General features: G+C 33.2%; 1 protein-coding gene across 1 annotated transcript in view; it reads right to left on the bottom strand.

Moving 5' to 3' along the window:
- Window positions 1–1,127: 1,127 nt before the first annotated feature.
- Window positions 1,128–24,904, bottom strand: part of CFAP299 (cilia and flagella associated protein 299) — a 449,964-nt gene continuing 426,187 nt past the window's right edge. Inside the window, exons 5-6 of the mRNA XM_074273112.1 lie at window positions 19,148–19,277; window positions 1,128–1,315 (exon numbers count right to left, since the gene is read on the bottom strand). Of these exons, the coding sequence (XP_074129213.1) occupies window positions 1,220–1,315; window positions 19,148–19,277 (226 nt within the window). The 3' untranslated portion in view covers window positions 1,128–1,219. The remainder of the gene's footprint in view (window positions 1,316–19,147; window positions 19,278–24,904) is intronic.

The following is a 24,904-nucleotide window of genomic DNA, read 5'->3' on the forward strand; positions in this document are numbered from 1 at the left end:
TTCCAACTTTTTCACTTTTCCATCAACAGTCTCCCTCCACTCTGGCCACAACAACACAGCACAATCTCAGGTGCCATGTCAATCACAAGGAATGTTTTGTCAACCTTAGCTTGGTTCACCATGACCAGGATCTTAACTGTCTTTACCTATATCCCATTCCCAAGTCTTCACTCTTTCATTCCTTTCAAGTCAATAAATTCCTTTACTAGTTTACTCTTTAACCCACTGAGCATCATTTTTGTTAACTAGATTAAAGTTTACTCTTCAGTTTAAGGTTAAAATTGCTATCCTGGTAGGCATCTGAACCTTTACCCTAATAGTGTCTCCTTTGATCCTGGGAATAGTTTTTCTTTCATTAGCCATTCATTCTCCTGCTCTCAGCCTACATCCTGCCTGTCTAAACCTTCCTCCCTGATCAAATATATTTTTCTTTTTTCCCTGAATCATCAGTTCCTCAAAATGTCACTAGGTTTCTTCCCCATGTTGTTCCTCAGCATCGCTAAATGATATGAAGTTCCCATCTGCCAGTTATAGGATCATATTTAATATTAATTTGACAATGATGTCTTGATATGTTATAGGCTCATATAGGCAGAGCTAAAAGGGAACACAAAAATCAATTATGTCAACTCTTTCCCTTTACAGAGAAGGATACAACAACCCAGAGAGGTTAAACAATTTGCCCAGGATCATGCAGGCAGAAGCATTCCTGTATTGTTCTTTTACATAGAGAATTAAGTAACTTAATGCTCCATATTTATATGATTTAATTTAAAAAATACATGAACTTTATCCTTATAAGCTAGAGTAGATCTTGTATCACATAAATATTTTAAAATCTTCTCATCTTTTTTTCAGGGATTTCTGCTATGTGGAATAAAGTTGCATTCCACTCCTTTTGTCACTAATAGAAATTCACACAATTCTTATGTGCTAACAAAACCCCCAGGCTTAGAAATGTCACAAATTATTGCCTCTTTGAAACATCAATGATTTTACTCATGTGAGCTGTGTCATTCAATATGGCTTCCTTGTTCATGAAAGCTCTTTTGTAGTGTAGGAAAAAACCTCAAAATGAGATTGTAAAGGTTACCCTTGTATTCATCAAAAGGCAGTCAAGAGAGAGATCTCTTCAAATGTCTTTATTTGCCTCATAGCTACAAGTCTTGTGATTTAAACTTATTGCAAGGAAACAGAAAATGACCCAGTATGTTGATGTTTAAGTCTTTCTTCGAGAAACATGGTCATAGATGACAACTTGCAGGTAGAGGTCCGTTTGGATAGGAGTCCTGGTAGAGTTATCCCCTGGGTGAACCTGAAACACAAATCATGTAAGTCATAAGTACTCAAATAATATGTCCCCTCATTTGATTGTTAAATCTCATAGAGAAATCAACAATTTATGATTTTAGAGATATTGCAATCATTTTCCTTTAGAAGCTTTTTGGCAGGGAGGATTGATAATTTAGATTTTGAGATTGTGACTTGCAGCAACTCAAGATGCCCCCCATAACATGATGAGATAATGAGATAGGATTTCACAGCAGCCTGTGCAGTTATTTCAGAAAAAAATAAGGCAATTAACTAATTTTTAAGGACTAGAAAAATTAAATTGGCTTTTGTACTTTTGGCATAGGGATAGAAATTGCATGGTTTGCTACTTTCCTTTTTGCTTCTATTATAAGGGTGGAAGATCAGGAAAAAGGAGTTGCTAGTTAGAGAAACACACTGATTATTGCTTGTGCGGGGTTGAGATGAAAAACAGATATTGGAAGAGAAAGGAGAAATAGTCAAGCAAAAAAGATAATATCCTTAGGTAGAATAGAGTCTCAGACAAAGTATGTACTTTACAGGTACAACAGGTACAGAATTAGATGAATTAGGATAATGAATGCCACCTTGTGGCTACCTATCCTGTATGTGAAAACTCCATTAAAGATGAACACAATTATTGCTACTCCACAACCCCCCCCCCCCCCAGCATCTTGAGTATTACAACTGCAACTCTAAAAAGTGAAAGAAAATTATTGTTCTATTCATGATCTCATGGACCACACTGTCCAGGAGGTTTCTTGGCAAAGATACTGTAGTGTTTTGCCATTTGCCTTTCCTAGTGGATTAAAACAAACGGGATTAAGCTATTAAGTTTTTGGCACTGGATTTTAACTCTGATCTTCTTGACTCCAAAATCAGAGCTGCATCCACTGAGCCACTGAGCTTCCCCTTCAGCACTCCAATAACACTTGTTATTTGGAAATATTAAGAGAATGTATCGGCATATTGCTGAAGCATCATCATTTATAACAGGGGCTGTTACTCCCTTCCTCCCTTTTTTATCTTGGATCCCTTTGGCAGTTATACTAGTGAAGCCCTGGACTTCTCAGAATAATGTTTTTAGATGCACAGGATTACAAGGAAAAAGTTACTCTGAAAATTACAATGAAATATCATCAAAACAGATAAAGCAGATTGTAATATAGTAATATGTCTAGTAATGAGCCAAAAACACTATAGTCATTTCAAGTAGTGATAAATGTATAAAGTATATTTCAAAGTATCAGCAATTATTGCAATGTGATATGAACCTCTATGATTTCCATTGTAATAGTGACAGGGATTGCTTACACTACTGTTTGTTGCCTATATTCATGATTAAAAAAATTTCTAAATTTTAGTTGAAGGTTAGTGGAAATAAAGCTGTAATAAAGATATATGTTTCTCTCAGCCAAGCTCATGGGCCCCTGAAAAATCCAGTTACAGTCAGCTCAGGAGTGTGTGGAACTTAAGACCCACTGATTTGGAGATATTCACAGGCATATAGTTACATGTGGTTTTATTTTAGGTATTTTACTAATGAAAATAACTCTTGATCTTCTAAAAACTTAAAATTTAAGATGGCCATGTACAGAGGGCTTACATCTAGATAAACTATCAAATAAACAAAGACAAACATTCTATTAACATTCTATCCATGGTCAGTTGTAAGAATTTCTCCTTGTCCCTGACTGTCCTGAGTTCATTTATTTTATTGATTATGTAATAGATTGAAGAGCAGCACCTCTTTTGAAGTGGACACAGTCTAAGTTGTATATATTAGGATAGTGGATAAAGCTGAATCTTTTGATAGGCTGGTATCAGAACATATTCTTTTAAAATAGGAGTTGCTAGATGGTACAATGGATAGAACCTGGAGTCAACAAGATTCATCTTCCTCAGCTTAAATCTGGTCTCAGACACTTAACTAGCTTTGTGACACTAAGCAAGTCACTTTACTTTGTTTGCCTCAGTTTCCTGATCTGTAAAATGAACTGAAGAAGGAAATGGCAAACCATTTCAACATCTTTGCCAAGAAAACCCTAAGAACCAGATATGAATGAAAAACAACTTAAAAAATTAGATAGAACAAAGATTCTTCTATGTTTTCAGAGTCATCCGTCTTAGTCACTTTTTATTTCTATAGTAGAAACATTCTCAATCTTTCCTTCTGATCAACACTTGATATTTATTTAACTTCTATCCTAACCTCTCTTCTTGAAGTTAGGCTGATTTTGTTATTGATTGTACTATGTATGAGAGACAAGAAAATAAGTGAGTAGAGCTGAAATATCTTCAATTCCTATGTTTTTGCCTTTATTCTTCAGTAGAGTTCTCATATCTATTAGTTTATATTTTGTAGAGCTATTTTTCTAATAAAAAACAGTATCAGTTTTTGGTTATCTTGTTTACATTCAGAAACATATAGACAATTTTCCCCTCTAGACTAACAGTGGTCCTTGAACTTTTTAATTAGGGGGCCAGTTCAGTGTCCCTCAGATTGTTGGAGGGCCGGACTATAGTAAAAACAACAACTCACACTCTGTCTCCACCCTCTTAGCCCATTTGCCATAACCCGACGGGCCCCATAAATGTCCTTAGTGGGCCGCATCTGGCCCACGGGCTATAGTTTGAGAACCCCTGAGTTAAACATTCATGTACACAGAGATTGACATCTATATGTAATTGCATATACAAATTTATTTTACCCTTTCAATACATAATATAAACTAGATTAAAGCAGGGGAGGGGTGAAGGCATACTTTTGTATATTAAGATATGTTTTGTAATGAAATGATTATGCCAGACAGACAGGAGAAAGCATGGTTAAAATTAGGAAACAATTTTGTGATTGGAGTATATCACAAACTACCTGGAGAGTAAAAGAAAAATAGAAACGGAGTTTTAGGAAAGTAGATTACAAGCCTGGACTAACACCACGATATGGTAAGGCTCAGCAAACACTGAAGAGTAAAGTTTACTTCTCATTTTCATGCCAATAATCAATAAAATGTAGGAACTTACATAAATAGCAAATCTTGGTGAAGTAGATAAAAAATATTGTCAAGCAACCCTTCATAAAGTAATACACTGAAAATTTGTTGATTGACATGAAAAAATGAGCACTAACATTCTCTAGTCAAAAATAGAAACCTTTTTTTTCAATTTGTTATATATAATATAGTTTAACTAAAAGGAATTATCAGTGGCCTTTTAAAAAATGCAACCAAATACACAAATTTGGAATATTTAAACTAGTGATCTCATATTGTTTTAGCATGTGAATAGTTTTCTTTTTTCTATTTTTTATCGATACCATTCATAGGCAACTGTGGTTCATGAAAATAGTTTCCCAGAGTTCCCTATTGTAGAGCTCTTTTATTTAAATCAGAGAAATTTGTTTCACTTTTTGTCCGTTTAACTACTATAGAATTGTTAGAATTTGTTGGAATCCATTATATAAAGGTATTTGGAGGGGTTTGGGAGGAACTCAAGCTTCTTTTTAATATTCCCAGTGCTGAGCATAGTGTCTGGTACATAATAGGCTCTTAATAAATGTCATTTTCTTTATTCTTAGATTGTCTAAATTTTTATAAATTTTGTTTATATTCTCAGAGAACCCACTTCTAGTTTTGCTAATCTATTATATACTCTTGGGTTTTCAATCAAACTTTGTTTCACTTTTCAAAATTTCCTTTTTATTTTTGCTTATTGTGGATTTCCTGGAGTTCTAGTTCTAGTTTACATACTCATTTTTATTTTGTTAATGTGTATTTTAGGGATATATTTTTTTTCCTCTAAAGTCTAGTTTTCACCTAATAGTGATTTGTTTTAGAATTTTATTATTAAGTTTTAAATCTGAGCTTGAGTTGTTTGCTTCTGGTCTTTGAATTAATTTCTCTTTTAATTGGGTTATGGCCAGCTAAGAATGTTTTGTTTTCTTTTTACTATTTGTCTTAATTTAGAATTTCTCTGTATTTTTATGCATTTATATTTTTGTCAAGGTGCCATATGGTACTTGAGAAATGTGCATTATATTTTTTAGTGGCGCATTATATTTTTTAGTGGTTGTCTTCTGAAGGTGCCATAAATCTTTTAGTTCCATCAATTATTAAGTTCATCAATTTCCCTTTTGCTTATCTTTCCATTAGATGGGTCCAGCTCTGAGAAAAGAATATCAAAATCTATTTTTGTTGTTACTATTTATGTTTTGTCCACTTAGGAAATTTTTCTTTATGAATTTAAATGTTATGCCAAAATTGATGCATACAAATTTAATATTCATATTGGTTCATGGTCTAGGTTCCTTTAAATATGTTATTTTCTTGGGTTATTTCTATTAAGATTTTTTTATTCTAATAGAATGATTACAACTTCTGTTTTAAAAAGTTAATCTTATGTATAAGTAAACTTAGTTTCAGCTTTTAAATATTATCACTTAGTTTCTATTCTGTATATATCAGATTTGTTTTCTTTGAGGTCAGTTCAGCGTAACAAATAATTATAGCTAAAACAAAACAAATCTATCCATTCATCAAATTCAACAACATATCTGGTCTAATATAATTTTTATAGTCTCTTACCTGAGTGAAGTTGTTCATTTTTAGTACTAAGTTGTTTTAACAAGTTGTTTACTCTCTTGTATTTATTTTTGATCTTTCATTTCATTTATAATATAGAAAAAACCCCAACCAAATCCTTGTTTCATTTTTTTGGTTATTCCAATGGGGCATTTGGTAAATCTGTGTTTATAATGTTGAATTTTCTCTCTTTCTTCCTATCTCTATTCCCTGCCCTGATTTGTGTTTTAGGCATACCTAGTTCCATAATCATCATTTGTTTTGTTTACTCACTTTCCCATCATTACTTTATCATTTGATATTTAGTATATTTTGTTACTCTCTCACTTAACTTCTAGAATTCCTAATTTGATCTTTAATTGGGGGCCTTTAATTTGTGGGTTCTCTATTTTAAATTTCATGCCCAATTCATTGATATACTCTTATATATTTTTTGACTAAACTATTAAGATATTGTCTCAATGTTGTCATTATGTTTAAAGAAATTATTGATCTGAAAATTCTTTGATCCACTTAATCTTTATGATTAAGTTATTTAGTTTGAAAGGAATTTTTAATCTTTGATTCAAAGATCCTTTATAAAATGTAATTTTTATTGCATGATGGTTAGTAAAAAATGCATTTGCTATTTTTTTCCTGTTATTTATGAAGTTTGAAAGAGTCCTACTTACATGGTCATTTTCATGAATGTGTCATCCACATATGAGAAACAAACAAACTCCTATTCCTATTCAACAGTCTCCAGAGTGCATCATTGTTAACTTTTGGTTGATTTACTTAGCTCTAACAGGGATAAATTAAGATACCCTACTATTATAGATTTGCTATTTCCTTCTGCAATACATTTAACTTTTCCTTTAAGAATTTAGATTCTATGTCATGTGATGCATGTATATTTAATGCTGATTTATCATTAATTCACTACTTATGATGCCTTTTAGTAAAATATATTTTTCCTGTTCATCACTTAATTGGGTTGTTTTTGATTTTAGGATTAGAATCTGGGCTACCTGGTATCAAGAGTCACATAATTAAGTTTCAGGAACTTGTTCCTTAATTTAGTACACATCTAGGGTCCGCATTCCGGACACTTTTTCTCTCTGCCCTGAATCTGTGATCCACAACTGGGAAATGGCCAATTGAGCTGCCACATGATATCCACCTGTACCATGGAGCTTCTGAGATCTCTTTCTGCCCTCATGTCTTGTCTGGTTTCCCCTTGCTTTCAATTTTAAAGACCTTAAGATCTTTTTAAAGTACTCTGGACTGGAAAAATGACTCACTGAAACTTTTTCTTGGTTTTTCCTTATCAGTATGTGTCTCATGCATTTTTTAAATCATTGTGGAGAAGGGAGCTAGGCACTAATGCTGCTTTTCATGCCACCATCTTCCTCCACCTCCCAAAGTTATGCTATCAAATAGAAGAGGTAACAATGGGAATTCTAGATTTTTTTGCTAGTAATTTTTGCAATAATTTTCAACTTTTTCTGAGTTTATAGACACAAACTTTATAGCACATGAGTGCCTTCTATCTTCCACTTTTTAGTGACATTATGCATTATTCTCATGCCCTATTCTTTGAACCACCAATTCTTAAAATTTGCCTCCAGCTGTCTTTTCTTCAACAGATATTTATTTAACTTTTATTGCACTGTAGTTAGTAAAGGATGTGTTTGAAATCTGTATGTCCATGGTCAATTTAATAGGTGTCAGCTGAAAATTATGAATTATTTTTTTCCTATTTTCATTTAAAAATTACCAGAAATCTGCAATATCAAGTCAACAAATATTTATTAAATACTTTTTTACCAGGCACATGCTTAAGTGCTAAGGACATATAGAAAGATAAAAACAGTCGTTGCTTTCAAAAGCATGATCCAATGGAGTAGAAATAAACTAACAGTTATATGCAAACAAGATGCAGGATAAATTGTAGGTAATTAATGAAGGAAGGAATTGCAATTAAGAGATATTGCCTCTTATGAAAAGTGGGATTTTAGCTGAAACTTGAAGATGAAAGCATAGAAGTAGAAATAAAATTCCTGGAATGAGAGACAAGCAGTGAAAAATGCACATATAGAGGAAATGGATAAAGTGCATTTCTAACTTTTCAGGTTTTCTTATGTATTTATTTAGTTGTAAACATCTTTCTAGCTCAGAGTTATATTGAGGGGTCCCCCTCATTATAATTTTCCTCTTTTTTCTGCCTATAACATTTAACTTTTAAAAAATGTTTATATGCTATGCTATATGGTGCATATGTTAGATATTGAACCTGATTCACTGTCTATAGCAAAAAGGTTAATTAAATGTGAGGTCCATGGGCCACAGGGTGCCTACTACATTCCCTAGGGTAGTCTAAACCAGATTAAAATGTAATTGGGAACATTTAACAAAATAAATAAAATAGAATAAAACATAGAAAACATTTTATTTTAAAACTAATTTAATACGTGGCCTGCAGGAACCTTTATGTATGGATTATTGGCTCCTGTTTCTATTTGAGTTTTACACGACTGCTCTACTCTTCCAGCAAAATGTATTTTCCCTGTATGCTTTAATTAACTTGATTTTTGCTATAACCTTGTCTGAAATAGATTGCTATTCTCTCTCTCTCTGTGTGTGTGTGTGTGTGTGTGTGTGTGTGTGTGTGTGTGTAGTTGAGACATGATACTGTCCCAATCTTTATTTGAACTTTATTAGTTTCTTATACTTCAAATATATTTTTTGTAGTTGGTCTTTTCATCTATTCTACTATCTTCTTTTATTTTATCCCATAATTGTGATAATTAGCTATATTTTCCATCTTCCTATTTCTTTATACTTTCTCCTCTTTTTACCTTCTCTTTACCTCCTCTATGTTTAGGATGGGTTTTTCTTATTACAAGTGAATCTACCCCTCTAATACCCTATCCCCCCTCTCTCCATTCCCTCTAATTTCCTAATTTAATTGAATATCAAGATTATGTGAGATAAGTTCCCTTGACATCTTTTCCTACTCCATTTTCTCTATTTCTTCTCTTTGTCTTTTTGAAATCCTTAAACAGAACAAAATCATTTCCATACCTTTTGTCTTATTTGCTTCACTATATTGTGAGCCCCAAGAGATAGAATTGAGTTGTCTTTTTCTTAAAATGCCTTTTTTGTCCATATAAAGTCCTTCCCAATTGCTCATTTGTAGTTCAAAAAACTTTTTTTAATATTATATTTTAGTCCAATGTTTATATTTCAAAGTTCTATTCCACCTGGTCTTTTTAATCTAGATTACTTGGAAATCTTCTATTCCACTGAAGGACAACATATTTTTCCTATTCTAGGTTTATAGTCAATTTTACTGGATAAGTTATTCTTATTTGAAGAACTGTATCATTTGTAATGTAATGTAATATTGCATCCTATGCTCTCTGTTCTTTTACTATAGTACCTAAGACTTATGTTATCTTTGCTGTGTCTCCTTAGTAATTACATTTTATTTTTTTTGTTTGGTGGTTGTTTGTGATATTTTTCCTCTGAGTTGAAAGCTTGGGATTTGAGCTCTGATATTTTTGGGAGTTTTCATTTTGGGATTTCTTTTAAGACTGGAATAGTTATATTTTTACTTTGACCTTTGGTTTCAATATATCTGAATATTATCCTTTAATGATTTCTTGAGATCCAGGATCAATTTTTTTGGGTCTTATAATATCTCTCCTTAATATTTTCTAGATAAATTATTTTTATTTGATGTCCTTCATCTTCTGTTTTTGTTGTTTTTTTTTAACTTCATTTTAGTATTCCTTGTTTTCTTACAGAATCACTAACTTAAGTTTGGTCAATTCTAGTTTTCAGATTTTTTTTTAAACTTTGGTAGGCTTTTGGTAACTCTTCTGCAAGACTGTGAGCTTTGTTTCCAAGTCTCTCTGTCCTAGTTCAAATTTATTTTCTAATTTGTTCTTCTATTTTAAAATTTCTTTTATAATGTGATTTTAACTCTTAAAATTCTTGTTTAATTTATTCTATGAATTCCAATTAATCTTGTGAATGATCTCTCTTTTTCTTTGAGGATTTTGTTTGATATTTTAGGATTATTCTCTTCTGGCCTGGTGTCTTGGAAATCCCTGAAATAATATGTTCATTATTTCTTTTTGTTTACTCACTCATTCTTAGATATTGAAATCATGCTAAGGTTTATATTTTTGACAGATTCAAATTTTGGATTCTTCTCTTTAGGAATTAAAGATTTTAAGTTAGCCCAAAGCTCAGACTCTTCTTGCCTGGAAACTCCCTCCTTTGGAAAGCAGGACTGGACTGTGTTTTAGGATCCTTCTTTTGGTCCAGGAACTGAATGTAATATTCCCTTTCCTCTAGGATTGACTGCAGTGAGGCAATTTTCTTCACTCTTTCCCTCTAGAAAACTAAGTCCAAAGTCTTCCCTTTTACAGGGATTGCAATCAAAAGCAGCATGGCAGATAGGAAGAGAAAATGTATGGTAGGTGGAAGAGGCAATGAGGCATGGACAATGAAGAGGAAAAGATGTGAGGTAGTTGGGAGTCAGAGTTAATTGGTGCATTTTGCTATACTGCTTTCTTGGCTGTCTCTCCCATTTCCCAATATATAAAAAAAGGTTAGATCCAAAAACTCACTTTGAGATTTATTTGGAAGATTAAAAAATAGGTTAGGAAATTATTTTCTAAGTTTCTAACGGTATGCAGAGGACTTTATGTAGGCGAATCATGCAACAAAATCACATAAGGATGAAAACATTTATAAATTTCATAGTATCATTTTCTTTCAAAAAGAAATTATCTACTCACCCATTTTTAATTGTCACGTTTTAAATAGCCAAGATAACCTTAACCTTCACTCTAATTCTGAACTAAGGTGGAGTTGCAAGAAAGAAGATCTCAGTAGCTAATCAGTTAAAAGAAGTTTAAAAACAATTAGACTGAGCTATGTGGAGAATTGTGTTATCAATTGAATCAAACCAAAATGATGAAAGACGAAGCAGAAAAGGAGCACAGAGAGTACAGAACAAAAACTCTAAGGGACTTTGAAATTAAAAGATCAGATGATCTTTCCATTGACTTCTTTGCATCTTTTCAGTTTACAAATCTCCTGTCAACTTCAGTGGATGATTAAAATCTGGAAAAGCTACTTGAACAAAAGAAATGGTAAACGGGCTTTCTTTTTTAAATTAAGAGTTGAATTTTATGTTTTAGACAATATGTATAATTTTATATGATGTACTGGATGTTATATTGGGTTTTGACATTTTCTCTGTGAAATAAAATGAAATTTTAAAAATGCTTTATCTTAATTTCTGAGGAGAATTCTCTGAGTGGGAAAATAGATAGGATATACAGGCAATGAAGGTAATTGAACAACAAAAGGACTCACAGACATGAAACCTGCAGTGGGGCCAGCAGTAGGTCAGTGAGAAAGGATTCCTGAATGTTCATCAAGAGGAATCCACAAAGTAGAACAGAATGGAACAGATAGTCTGGGGAATTTTAATCACACTTTATCAAGAGGCAGGATTTCAAGATGGTCCAAAGCAATGTTTGAAAGCTCAAGAACATTTTAATAGTAAAAATACAACTCATTATTCTGAGGACCAAAGTATGACAGATTTCATGAGCTGTGGCAGGCTGTCTTCTGGTTTTCTGGTAGCATTTATTGCATATTTTCAAATGGAAACATTGGTGATCTGAGAACCTGTTACAGAAGGATTCAGCACTAACTTATATACACATACATATAAATCCATGGTGGGGGGGAGAGACACAGAGAAAGACACAGAGAGAGAGAGAGAGAGAGAGAGAGAGAGAGAGAGAGAGAGAGAGAGAGAGAGTGAGAGAGAGAGTGAGAGAGAGAGAGAGAGAGAGAGAGAGAGAGAGAGAGAGAGAGAGAGAGAGAGAATGCTGGGGATTATATCTATCTTCTTCCTAACTAAGAAAGCTGCATTATAACCTGTGATTTTTTAGTCTAAGAAAATTTTTTCTATTTACTAAGAAATAATGACCTGAGGTATGATATGAATGGGGAGGATGAGATCCAACGATTGTCTTACGTCAATAAGGAGGCAACGACTGTTTGCCTAGAATAAGGGGATGTTTCCTATCCCTTCACTTCCTTTACCGCCAATGATTGGTGCTGTTATAGTCCCCTTCTATGCTAGATTAAAAGATGCAAATCCTCAAAATTTTTTCTTACTATGCATATATGCGACTCAGGTATCCAAAATTAAAACTTTAAAGGGAAAAAAGCCGTAAGAAGGATAATGTTTCCAGTGAACTTTACAGCTGGGGACACGTCAATTCTATATGGTTTGAAAGAGTTTTTAATTTCATGGCAAAAACAATTTTCTTGTTTGTTCTGCTGTCTGGGACATATTTTGTTGGGTATTTGTTTTGTTTGAGTGTTTTTTCCCCTCTGTGATGATTCCTACTCTTTATACATCCCAAAAGACAGATCAGTTATACATGGAGATGCCATGAACATGAAGGTAATTTAAACTATGCTTGCAAAGTAAAAGGAAAATGCAGAGTATGCTTTCTGGATAAATATTACCTTTGTTAATTCAGATCCTATGTATGAATTTAATGTTGAAATTTTATACAGGCATCATTTCTTTTTAATCATGTCATATCTGGCCTTTGTTAAAAATGTTACTATTAAGTTGAGAAGTTAGTTTAGCACTCTGAAATATCTCCTTTTTGATGTTGCGATAATACTCTTCTCTGATAATGATGTCTAATCACAAACACTCATGGGATGTAAGCTAGGGCTACCAACCACATTTCTAAAAGCTGGTTAGATGATATAGGCTGGCAGCATGCAGCTGTCCATCCTAGTTTAGTTGTGCAGAAAAATCCTGCATTCTACATATTTAAATGAGAATTCAGCAGTTGGCATTTGTGATATTGTGCTTGTGTAACAGATGGCAAATCCAATGCCAATAGTGACCTAAAATACGAATGATCATGTTTTAGATTTATGAATTTTTGGAAATCATTTAATCTCAGTAAGATTGCTTTTTTTCCATCTGCTAGACAGAACTAAAAATACTTCCCAACAAACATTCAAAGATGCAAAGAACATTATCATGAAAGTAACTTATCCGTTCAGAGCTATTTGAAGGAAAGGTACCACACTTAACATTTGTAAGGAAAAGTATTGAACTCTGATGTTGAATTATTCTGTTTGAAGAGTAAAACATCATCATTTAATCTCAATTTTCAATTAAGTTAACCTTTATTCTAAGGTAAAAAAACAACAGCACAAGTTGTTAACTTACAAATTGTGCTAATGGAACACAATTTATAAACTATAACAAATGTGAATTTTAAGAAGGGAGCCATTCAGATGATGCAAGGGATAGAGAACTGGGTCTGAAGCTATAAAGATCTTAGTTCAAATTCAGTCTCAGTAGAGGGTGGAGCTAAGATAGCAGAATAAAGGCAGGAATTTGCTGACCTCTCTCCTAAACTGCTCCAAATTCCTTTAAATAATGACTCTAAACAAATTTTATTAGAGAGTCAGAGTAGATAAAAGGCAGAGTAGAACATTTTCCAGCTTAGAAAGTTAGGTGGGATTGTAACAACAGGGTGGGAGCCCAGTGTGCAGTCCAGGTACAGGCCCTACCAGTGTAGATCTGAACCCATCAAGACCTCTGAATCAGCCCCAGTACTGGTGGCTTCCAGACTTCTCAGCCCACAGACACCAAAGAGGACCTGAAAGGTCTGTGGAACCAAAATGGGAGCCAGGCCATGCCAGTGTACCCCAGTGTCAGCACCTGCCCCAGCTCTGTTCTCTCTCCCAAAAGCAGACTTTGTTGTTTTAGCACTCTAGATCTTACAGCTACAGTGGGGCAGGGACACTCCTAACAGCTCCAGGGCAGAAATGAAGGCTTGTGGTCAGGCTCCTAGAAAAATAATCTTTGCACAAAAAACAAAAAAACACATAACACAGCTGCACAAAACTATTGAAGCTTGTGACAGTGTACCCTCCACCCTGGAAACAGAGCTTACAAAGAGTTAAAATCTGGGTAATAGGCTGGGAAAATAAGCAGACAAGATTCTGACCATAGGAAGTTACTATGGAAAATCAAAATACACACTCGAAGATTACAAAGTCAAAGCTCCTACTTCCAAAGCCTCCAAGAAAAATAATTGGGCTCAGGCCATGGAAGAGTTCAAGAGATCTTGAAAACCAAGTAAGAGAGATAGAGGAAAAATTAGGAAGAGAACTGAGTGGTGAAAAAGGAAATTTAAAAAAGCTAATGAGGAGAAGAATGACTTAAAAATCAAAATTGGTCAAATGGGAAAAGAGGTAGAAAAGCTCACTGAGGAAAAGAATTCCTTAAAAATTAGATTTGAGCAAAAGGAAGCTAATGACTTCATGAGAAACCAAGATACAATAAAGCCAAACCAAAAAAAATATATAAAAAATGTAAAATATCTCTTTGGAAAAACAACTGACTTGAAAAATAGATCCAAGAGAGATAATTTAAAAATTATTGATCTACCTGAAAGTTATGATCAAAAACAGAACCTGAATATCAATTTTCAAGAAATTATTGAGGAAAATTGTCCTGATATTCTAGAACCAGAGGATCAAATAGAAATGGAAAAAAAAAAATTCACCAATTACTTCCTAAAAGAGATCCCAAATGAAAACTCCCAGGAATAGTACAGACAAATTCTGGAACTCCAAGATCAAGGAGAAAATCAATCAGAAGAAGCAATCAGAAAGAAAAAATTCAAGTACAGTAGAGTCACAGTCAAGATTTAGCAGTTTCTATATTAAAGGACAGGGGGATTTGGAATAAGATATTCTGAAGAGCAATGGAGCTAAGATTACAACCAAGAATCATGTACCCAGTAAAACTGAATATAATCCTTCAGGGGAAAAGGTGTACATTCAACAAAATCAACCTCAGACACCTCATAGTTCTGTGACCTTAAGTGACAACTTCTGTTTACCTCAGCTTTTTTCAACTAGAAAAATGAGGAAAATAACAGAGCCTGACTTATAGTGAGGACAGGTAGGTGACAGTGGATAGAGAGAGGGCTGAGCCTGGATTCAGGACGTTTTGTTATTGTTTCTTCAGTCCAACTCCTTGTGACCTTAATTAGGGCTTTCTTGGCAAAGATATTGAAGAGATTTGGCATTTGCCACTTCTGTAAAATGAGTCTGAAGAGGAGTCATGAAGACCTAAGTTCAAATCTACCCTCAGACACATTAGTTGTGTGACTCTGGGCAAGTCACTTAACTCTGCTTCAGTTCCTCATCTGTACATGATCTGGAAAAAGAAATGGTAAAAAAGTCCAGTATCTTTGTTAGAAAAACTCCAAATGGGGTACTGGAAAGCAGACATGACTAAAGAAAAACAGCAGTAGCAGCAGCAACAAGAACAACAAAATATTGATCCAACCTTGGTCTCCTGGTATAACTCATACATGGTTATATATTATAACTTCAAGATATAGAAGTTGTATCCTTGACTAGATAGTCTTTCTTTTCTCTGAATGTTCTTTCCCAGCTATAACTAAATAAATCTTTTATTAATGATTAGGTGGACTATTGTATTCCATGTCATTCTAACCTGAGTCCTTCTACATCTTAAGTAGTTTGTCTACACATTCCAATGGGTCATCCCACACCCCTTGGGCTAGTGTGATACAAAACTAGGTGAATGACCTTATTTGGAAAGTAATTATTCATGGTGACTATTAATTTGGAAAGATAATTCCTATAGAATGGCCTAGGGACTATGTTTGGTCCTGTATTGTTTAATGTTTTTATCAGTGATTTGGATAAAAGAATTAATGACATGCTCATCAAATCTGCAGAAGACAGAAAACTAGATTATACAACAGATGATAGCTTGGATTCAAAAAGATCTTGACATGATGGAGCTCAAGGATAAATCTAATAAGATGAAATATATATTTTAAGTCTTAAAAGTGAAAAGAAAAACTGACTTCCCAGATATAGTAGGCAGGTTGCTTGGTCAGACAAGTAGTTTGTATGAAAAAGCGCCGGACTTTTAGTGGACCAAAAGTTCAAAATCAGCCAGCAGTCTGACAGGGCAACATCATGAGGTAATAGGTATATTGTACTCTGCTCTGGGTAGATCACACTGGAGAGTATTGGGATCAGTTTTGAATGCCACTGTTTAGGAAGAACACTAATAATTAGGCCAGAAAGTAGATGAGAGCAGCCAGGATAGTAAAACCTCTCTTGATCAAGTCCCATTTTTAATGGGACTTTAATTCTTGAGAATGGGTTAAAGGAACTAGGGATTTCTTCACATATCATGCAGAATGAAGATCAAGATTATTTTTGGGAGGACCCAAAGTATAGAAAGCAAAGTGGGGAAACTGAAAAGACAAATATTTAGATTTGTTAGGACAAACTTCTGAACAGTTTATATTTTTCAAAGCAATTTGGCTTTGGGATATTGAAAGTCTTCAAACAGAATCTGGATGACCACAAATCCATAGCTCACTTCCACAATCTTGATCCAAGGATTTGGTTTCCCAGTTGTTAAATATGCCCTTCTTGAAGATCTAGTGACGACTCTAAAGGATTAGGATCTCATAAGCCCTCAATGGAATGCTTCCCATTGACTGCTGGCTAGTAACTTTTTGCAAGTATTTTGTTTTGTTTTGCTTTTTTACTAAGATGGTTAGAATGAAAATAATTGGTACTAAATATGTCCACAAAGATCTTTCCCTTAAAACACAAGATCCCTGGAGGGAAGTAATCATATGGGTGTGAAACACATTGCAAAGAGTGTACTTTACATTGGGAAACTCTACTTTGTGGAATCTTCATGAAATTTCTCTAAATGTAGCTATTTGCTAAGTTCCCATCAACTGAGTCTGCAGCTAGAATATTCTGTCATGAGGGGCCTAATCTCTGAAACTGCTGCTTCTCTTTGACGACTATCTTTTTGTACCTGTCTGTGGCTGTCCATGTATTTCCTTAGTATTCTTTTTTACTACTACTTTGATGTATTTTTAACTGTATTTATTGTATACTCTATTTACTGTATTTACTTTTCAAAAAATCTATACAAAAATGGCTATTGGATGGGAAAGGGAGATTCTTACTTTCTCTGTGGTCCTTTCCTTTTTCTTTCTCTGTTATGGGCTCAAGGGTCTGCCTACTCAAAGCACTATCATCATGTAATTTTGCTGTTCTAAACTAAATTCCTGTTTTACACATATCCCAACGGAAGTAAGATTTGATCTATTCCACTAATAATAAATTTTGCCTATGTGATATTACCCTGCTTTCATCCAATGACCTAAAGTCCTGTGGTCTCTTCAAAATGATTAAGAGCTTGGCATTCCTTAATGTCTAATTCACTCTACTGATTGATTTATCAATTAAATTAAATTGTCTATGCCTTCAATGAATACATTATCTGGATTAGAGATAGAAATTCCCACCCTTACCTAATTGTAGTATAATAGCTATTAATTTGGGATATAGTTTGGACTTGAGAAATACAACTGGAATTCTGTGATTCTGAACTCTATGTAAGGAAAGAAGTATATTGAACATCAATTGTCTAAAACAAATATTTAAAACTATTTGGCATATTATTCATATTCTTGAAATATAACTTTAACTTTGAGACATATGAAATGTGATGTGTCAGACATAGGAAACTATTCAGAAATCGATAATGGCTTGTTTCATATAATTCAAGTTACTGAGAATTCACTTTCCCTTTCATACCTTTATGAATATAATATAGTCAGCTAAAACATAAAAGCTTTGTAAATATCATTTCATACACTAAGATTATTGGTTGTTTGCCTGAATTAAAATTACTTGTTTTCAGAAGAGGATGTTTAGACATAGTTTTCATAGTCAAGTGATACATAAGAAGTTACTTCTAGAAGGAACATGGATAAAGTAATTTCTCAAGTAGCAATATGTATATATATACATATATATATATATATATATATATATATATATGTAAATAATGATAATAATGATTCACCTTTGCTATGCCATAAAGGCTCTAGCCTGAACTAAAGCTCTTCCTTTATTTGGTAGTAAGGATTTTAAGTCTTAAAAGATCTTTCCTTTAGTTATATCCTTACTATTTTATTTAATTATTTTTCTTTCTTTATACATAATTAGACTCAAGAACTTCTAGAATTCATGAAGATGATATCATGTGACCAAAATATCTGTCACAAGAAAAAATTCTAATAACATCACTGTACCTTTAAATAAGTAAAGGCTTAAATTTGCTAAGTAAAATATACATTTTAAGACATCAATCTTTTTACATCTGAAAATACAAGTATTTGTTTTTCAATAAATGAATTAACTTTAAAATATTTCCCATTAGCAAATTCACAAAAGTATAGATATGCACACTGAATTTGCCTTACTGAGGAGCTTACAGCCAGGAACTTGGAAATACACCAGGAAGAGTATACAATTCCTGTTCTATGCAAAATTTTATATGTAAGCTTAGGTGTATTGGGATTGAGAGTACTCAGACCATTTCAAAAATGCTGCCAGCTTACATACTGAGTGAGGGAAAACTATTCTGGAACATTCAAATTCCATTTTCCCATCCCATTTCAAATCAGAGTCAATAATTCATTACTTTAAATAACCTTTCCTAAGTCAAACAGACTTATTTTTGTAGTAGGAGAATTTTCCCATTCTTGTGTTGTATAGATATTCCTAAAAATTCATGGTGATTGTTTATTAGTTTATTAGCTTCCGAAGGCCAGAAGGCACTCCCAATCCATATTTTTATGACCCACTACTAGGGAAGCTTAAGGCTGGTGGATCATTTGAGTTAGAGAACTCTGAGCTATAGTGGGCTATGATAATTGACGGTCTACACAAAAGCTGGCACCAATATGGTGAAATCTTGGGAGTATAGAGCCATTAGGCTTAGTGAGGAAGAGACACCCTTGTCTAGACTGGCAATGGAAGTCAAAGCTTTCATGTTGATTAGAATTGGATGGAGGGCCCATAACTGGCAGCTGTTCTATGCTAGGTAAAAAAGGATGATCCAATCTCAAAAAAAATTTGAATTTCAGAGCTTGGTTTTAAAAAGTGATTTGACATTGTTTATTTGAAAATTTCCAAAGTTCTTCATGTACTCTAAAAGGCAAAAACTTAATTCTTTAAAAAATACCAGATACTTAGCTGAACACTTTTAATTTTTAAAGTATGTTAAATACTAATGGAAAAAAATGAATAAAGAGCCAAAGAACTCTTACCTTTGGATCTACATTGATAATCTTCCTATCTCTCTTGTATTTGAAGAGCAAACCATCACAGTTTTCAGCAATCACTTGATAATTAGGACTTGAGTTCAAAATAGCAACGTGGCTATCCCAGTTGTAAAAGCTATAAAAATAATATAATATTGATTGAATTGATATAACTTATTAAATTACCTACTGTGACTCTGCTGGCTTTGAAATTAGAGGGCTGAATTTAAATCCTGACTCTATCATTTAATACTTATATGATGTGAGTAAGTCACATAAACTCTCTGGACATTGGTTTCCATGGCATCCATATAGGCTCAATTCCTATAAGCCTAAACCTAATCAAGATCCTGCTATAAATTTAAAGTTAGTGAATAAGGCCATGAAAAACAATAATAAGAAATCACAGATAAAATGCCACAAATTAAAATTCTAGAGAACAAATCAGCCTTCTCAGTGCTCAATATATATTTGTTAAGCACCTAATATGTGCCAGATACTGTGCTAAGTACAGCAGGAGACAGATACAAAGAAAGAAAGACAATCCTTGCTCTCAAGGAGTTTATTGTTGTTTGTCCTTTGTTCTTTAACTGGATCATGATACTACAGAAGTGATGCCATGATATGCAAAAATGAGAGATAATGGTGCAAAGTTACCAGCTTCACTTTATGGTCTAATGGAGGGAGACATAAGAAAATTGACAAGGTGGAGTCCAGAGAATTCTCAGTACAGTATAGCTAGATAAGAAATGAGGACATATTTGAACTGAGGTATCTCCTTAAATGAAGTTTGAAGTTCACAGTCCAACTCTTCAATCAGAGAAGGAAAGGCTAGATCTAGAATCTGGATCTACAATCTAGAATCCAGAAGACAATGAGAAATAAATATGAAGAGGAAAAAGGGAATTTTCTTTATTATATTCTATTTCCCCCTACATACATGTTAAAATAAGCTTTTAACATTTAAAAAAACTATCTGTAGGAAAATGAGAGAACATGATGATAAATTCAAGTCATAAAACATGAAAGGAACTACCAAATATCAATTCTGATAAATGTTTGGGAGAATATGGGAAAACTGTAACACTAATAAATTGCTGACAAAATTATGAACTCATCTAACTATTCTAGAAAGCAATTTGGAACTACGCTCAAAAGACTATAAAATTGTGTATACCTTTTTATCCAGCAGCATTACTACTGGTCTATATTCCAAAAAGATCATAAAAAAGGGAAAAGGAATCACATGTGCAAAAATGTTTACAATACCTCTTTTTGTAGTAGCAAGGCATTGGAAATTGAGGGGATGCCCAGCAATTGGAGAATGGCTAAATAAGTTGTGGTATATGAATGTAATAGAATATTATTCTATACAAATGAGCAGGCTGATTTCGGAAAAATCTGGAAAGACTACATGAACTGCTGCTGAGTGAAGTGAGAACAACCAAGAGAACATTTTATAGAGAAAGGGTAAAATTAGGTGGTGATCAATTATGATGGACTTAACTATTCTCAGCAATTCAGTGATCCAAGACAGTTCAATAAACTTCAGATAGAAAATGCCATCTGCATTCACAGAGAGAACTATGGAGACTGAATACAGATTGAAGCATGCTATTTTCACCTTTTTTTTTGTTTGTTTGTTTTATCTTGATTTTTTTTCCTTTTGTTGTGATTTTTCTTTCACAACATCATTAACATGAAAATATGTTTAAAATGATTATACATTTATAACCTATATTGCTTGCTCTTTTGGGGAAGGGAGAGGCTAAAGATGGAGCAAAAAATTTGGAACTCAAAATATTAAAAAATGAGTTATCTTTAGATGAAATTGGAAAAATAAAATACTATTCAAATTTTTTAAAATGTGAAGCTGAACTGTAAGAGATTTCTGAAAGAAAACAGAGAATGGGAAAGGAAAAAAAAAACAACTAAGACTGTCCCTATGTTCAGAAAAAGAAAAGAATGGAGTCTGCCAACTATAGACCATTGGGCTTAATGAAAATTCCTGGAATACCTCATTAAATTTCTAGAATACTACATTAAAGGATGAATAATGAATGTATTGAAAAGGAAGTGGTAAAAATAAAGAGACAGAATGTTTTTTTGTCAAATACAAGTCATGTTAGAGCAGCCACTTTTCCTTTTTTTCCCCAAAGGGTTATTAGGCTAGGGGAATTCTACAGATATAATTTATTTATATTTTAACACATCATGTGACACATCATGTCACATAATGTGCCACTAATCATTTGGAAAAGATTTAAAAATGTGAGTGAATTCATAAACTTGATGAATGGTGGCATCTGAAAAGTAGCTATCAGTGGCCTAATATCAGCTCAGAAGGGTTCCAATGCAATGCCAGGTGCTTAGCCCTGTGCTATCCATCAAAATAGCAATGACATGGCTAAACTGGCATACTTATTCAATCTTTAGATGGTGCAAAATTGGTAAGACTATATAACTAACACTCTACATAACAGGATCAGGATTCATAAATCTCTCTTCAGGTTAGACTATTCAATAGAATGAAATAAGATTAAATTAGATTTAAGGATAAAATATAAAGTTTTACACTTAAGATCAAAATCTCCCAATTTTGTAAGATCATAAAATTGTAACTTTAGAGATAAACAGATTATAAATATTCATTTTGTTTAATCTTTTCATAAGGTTAAGGAATTAGAAACAAAGGTTCAGAGTATGTCTGTGGTGATACAGGTATTGTCTGACCTAGAATAGTATTGTCTGACCTAGAACTCAAACCCAAATCATTTAGGAGCCAGTATTTTTTTGATAGAGAGGACAAGTATAGATATGATTTCATTTGAAAACTCTTGTATAGGGTCTTGGTAGACTCAAAACTCAGTATGAATCAATAATGTGTAGGATGATTGTATTGATGGATAAAATCAATAATTGTGTAGGAATTTATTTTTATCTGCTTATTAATTTTTATTACTATATTCTGGAAACTTCTCTCCCTCTCTGGAAATTTTGTATATTGTATTTTATATATAACTACCTGAACTGGAAATAATAAAAATTTGATAAATCCCAAACATATATGATATATATCATAGTTAGGTAGCTAGATGAAATAGTGGAGAGAATGTTGAACCTAGGATCAGGAATGCTATCTCAGATATTTATACTTATTAAGTGTGTGACTCTGGGAAACTCATTTAATCTTTTTTTTTCCCTCAGATTTAAAAAAATTGTCTTTTAAAAAAATTTATCTTCTAGGATTGTTATGAAGATAAAATGAAATGTTTGTAAACACTTTGCAAATCCTAAGCTAGTTATTATTAGCATAGTAGTCATAATAAAAACAATAACATACTTTCATTGTATTTTGAGATATGTTATGAGTTACTGAGTATGAGATACATACTACTATACTTGATCCTGAAAATGACTTTGTGAAATAGTTATTATTCTTATATTCATTTCACAGATGGGAAAACTAAGGGATAGAGAAATTAAGTCACATGCACAGAGACAGAGCTACAACCTTGACTTGATTGAACCCGGGCCTCTGACTTTAAATGTTTTCTACCAACTTCAAAAGGCCCCACTTAAGAGTCACCTCTTCCAGTGCAGTTTTCACATAATCTTGAAGTTCACCTGGTCACAATTGAATATGAAAATGAATATGAATATGAATGTCAGCATCTCTGGCAAATGATCATCTAGACCCTGATTGAAATGAATAGTAAAATAACTTCTTTTTTAATGTGGTCCATTCTTCTAGCTTCAATTATTAGAAATCTTAAAACAAAATTTGCCTCTTTGCAAAAACTACCCATTATTTCTGAGTGGAATCAGGTTCACCTTCTTGTCTTAGCATAGCATTAGATTTGTTAGGATTTGCATATATTATGTCTTTCCAAAGTCTTCTCTCCTCCAGTTCTTCCAATCAGTCCTTGAATGGCATGTTTTCCTAGCCTTCTTTCAATCTTGTCTCACCTTCTCAAGCATGCTTTATTTGGCTAATGCTTTTTATCAAGACCAAAATGATAATCCAGATGGACACGGCAAAGTGTGATGCACTAATTTTTTTGGCTGCCGTGTCACACTATTAATTCGCAATGAGTTTGTAAGCCATTAAAATACTCAGTATTCAAATCTATTTGTGATTACATTGATTATTTCTTCTAACACTGTAATTATTATGAATAATAAGATTAATTTTTACAAAAAATTTTACATGTATCATTTTATAAAACAGCAAACTGAAGCCCAAAGAAGTGACATGATTTCCCCAGAGTCGCATAGATAATGTGTTTAAGGATTTGAAATTTCATCTTTGTAATTCCACCTAATCCTTCCATAAGTGTAATTCTTGTCCATATACTTTGTGTAAACTCTCATCCATGTTCATCTGAGAATCTATCCCAGGGCTTCTTAAAACATTTTCTATTCATAACCTCTTTTTGCCTGAGACATTTTTATGTGGCTCTAGGCATATAAAATAGGTACAAATAAAATAATTGCTGATAATAGATCATAATTTTACAACATCTACATTCAGTTACATGAGCCTGTGTAAACCACACTTTAAGTCTATCCAATATATCTGAATCTATGGGCTTTTCCTGTCAACTACTTCCCAAGCAATGCCCTGGGGTTTGATGCAAGTTACTTGATAATATCTGCAAATGGGATAATTTGAAAGACTTTATCCTCTCTAGAGAATTCCTTTTCCATCTGGACACTGTATACTCCTTTGTTGATCCCATACTTCAAAAAGAATCTTTTATTTCTTTGACTTTTAATAACATACTCAACAAGTGGCTTGGTTACCTTCCAAAGCAGCCTATTCCATTAGTGGACAACTCTAATTGTCTAATTAGACAGTGAGTCTAAATTTGCCTCTACTCTTAGTTCTGTTTTATGCTACTAAAGAGAACATGGTTTCCATATGATAGTTTAAAAATTCATTTGTCTACTTTTTAATTTATTGTCTTTTCTAAAATATGTTACATGAAATTGAGCATGCTATTCCAGAGGTGGTTTGATCAGAGCACAGCAGAGCATAAGATCTTGGGTATTTTGACCTTTTTTGGTCTTCAGGGACTTCTTGTCCCAGGTTCTGTTAATGTGTTCAGAACATCAACTCCCAACATAACCCCAAATCTATCGTCCAGTACTACTGAATTCAACAAAGAATTTGAAAAAGAGCTGGTTCATTTCAGTTTGTCTTTCTGCTGTCATGTCACAAATGGTCCTTTCCCTTATTCTTTTTGATCATGGACCTTTTGGTACTTGGGAGGAATTATAAGATGCCATATGGGGTAATCAATCAACCAGCAATTTACTGAATGCCTTTCATATGCCCAGCACTATATTATGTGCTAGAGTAAAAAGACAAAAAGTTCCCTGATTCTTCTCCCTACAATTCTGTCCCTACCCATTATATGACTGTTAACTATTTTAAAGTATTTTATTTCTCGTTTTTTCCCCCTTGACTTTGTTTCATCATTTTTTTCTTCTGTCTCCACATTTTGTGTTCTAAATTTTTTTCCAGATATTTTGTGAAAGTCCATCATGTTTTGCATTCTCTATTCTAGATTGTCTTCTCATTGATCACTTTCTTCGTTCTTCTTCTGTCCTAATTTCTGCCTTTTGTTTCTTTTACATTTCTTCTTTTGCTTCTTTGCATTTCATTTTTAATTTTCATTCAGTATGGAGACCTTTGTAGTTGAAACACTGTCATTAACAGGGACTTTAAAACATCATATATCTCCTGTTTTCAGATTT

Source organism: Sminthopsis crassicaudata, chromosome 6, assembly GCF_048593235.1.
Source record: "Sminthopsis crassicaudata isolate SCR6 chromosome 6, ASM4859323v1, whole genome shotgun sequence".
NCBI classification, from domain to species: Eukaryota; Metazoa; Chordata; class Mammalia; order Dasyuromorphia; family Dasyuridae; genus Sminthopsis; species Sminthopsis crassicaudata.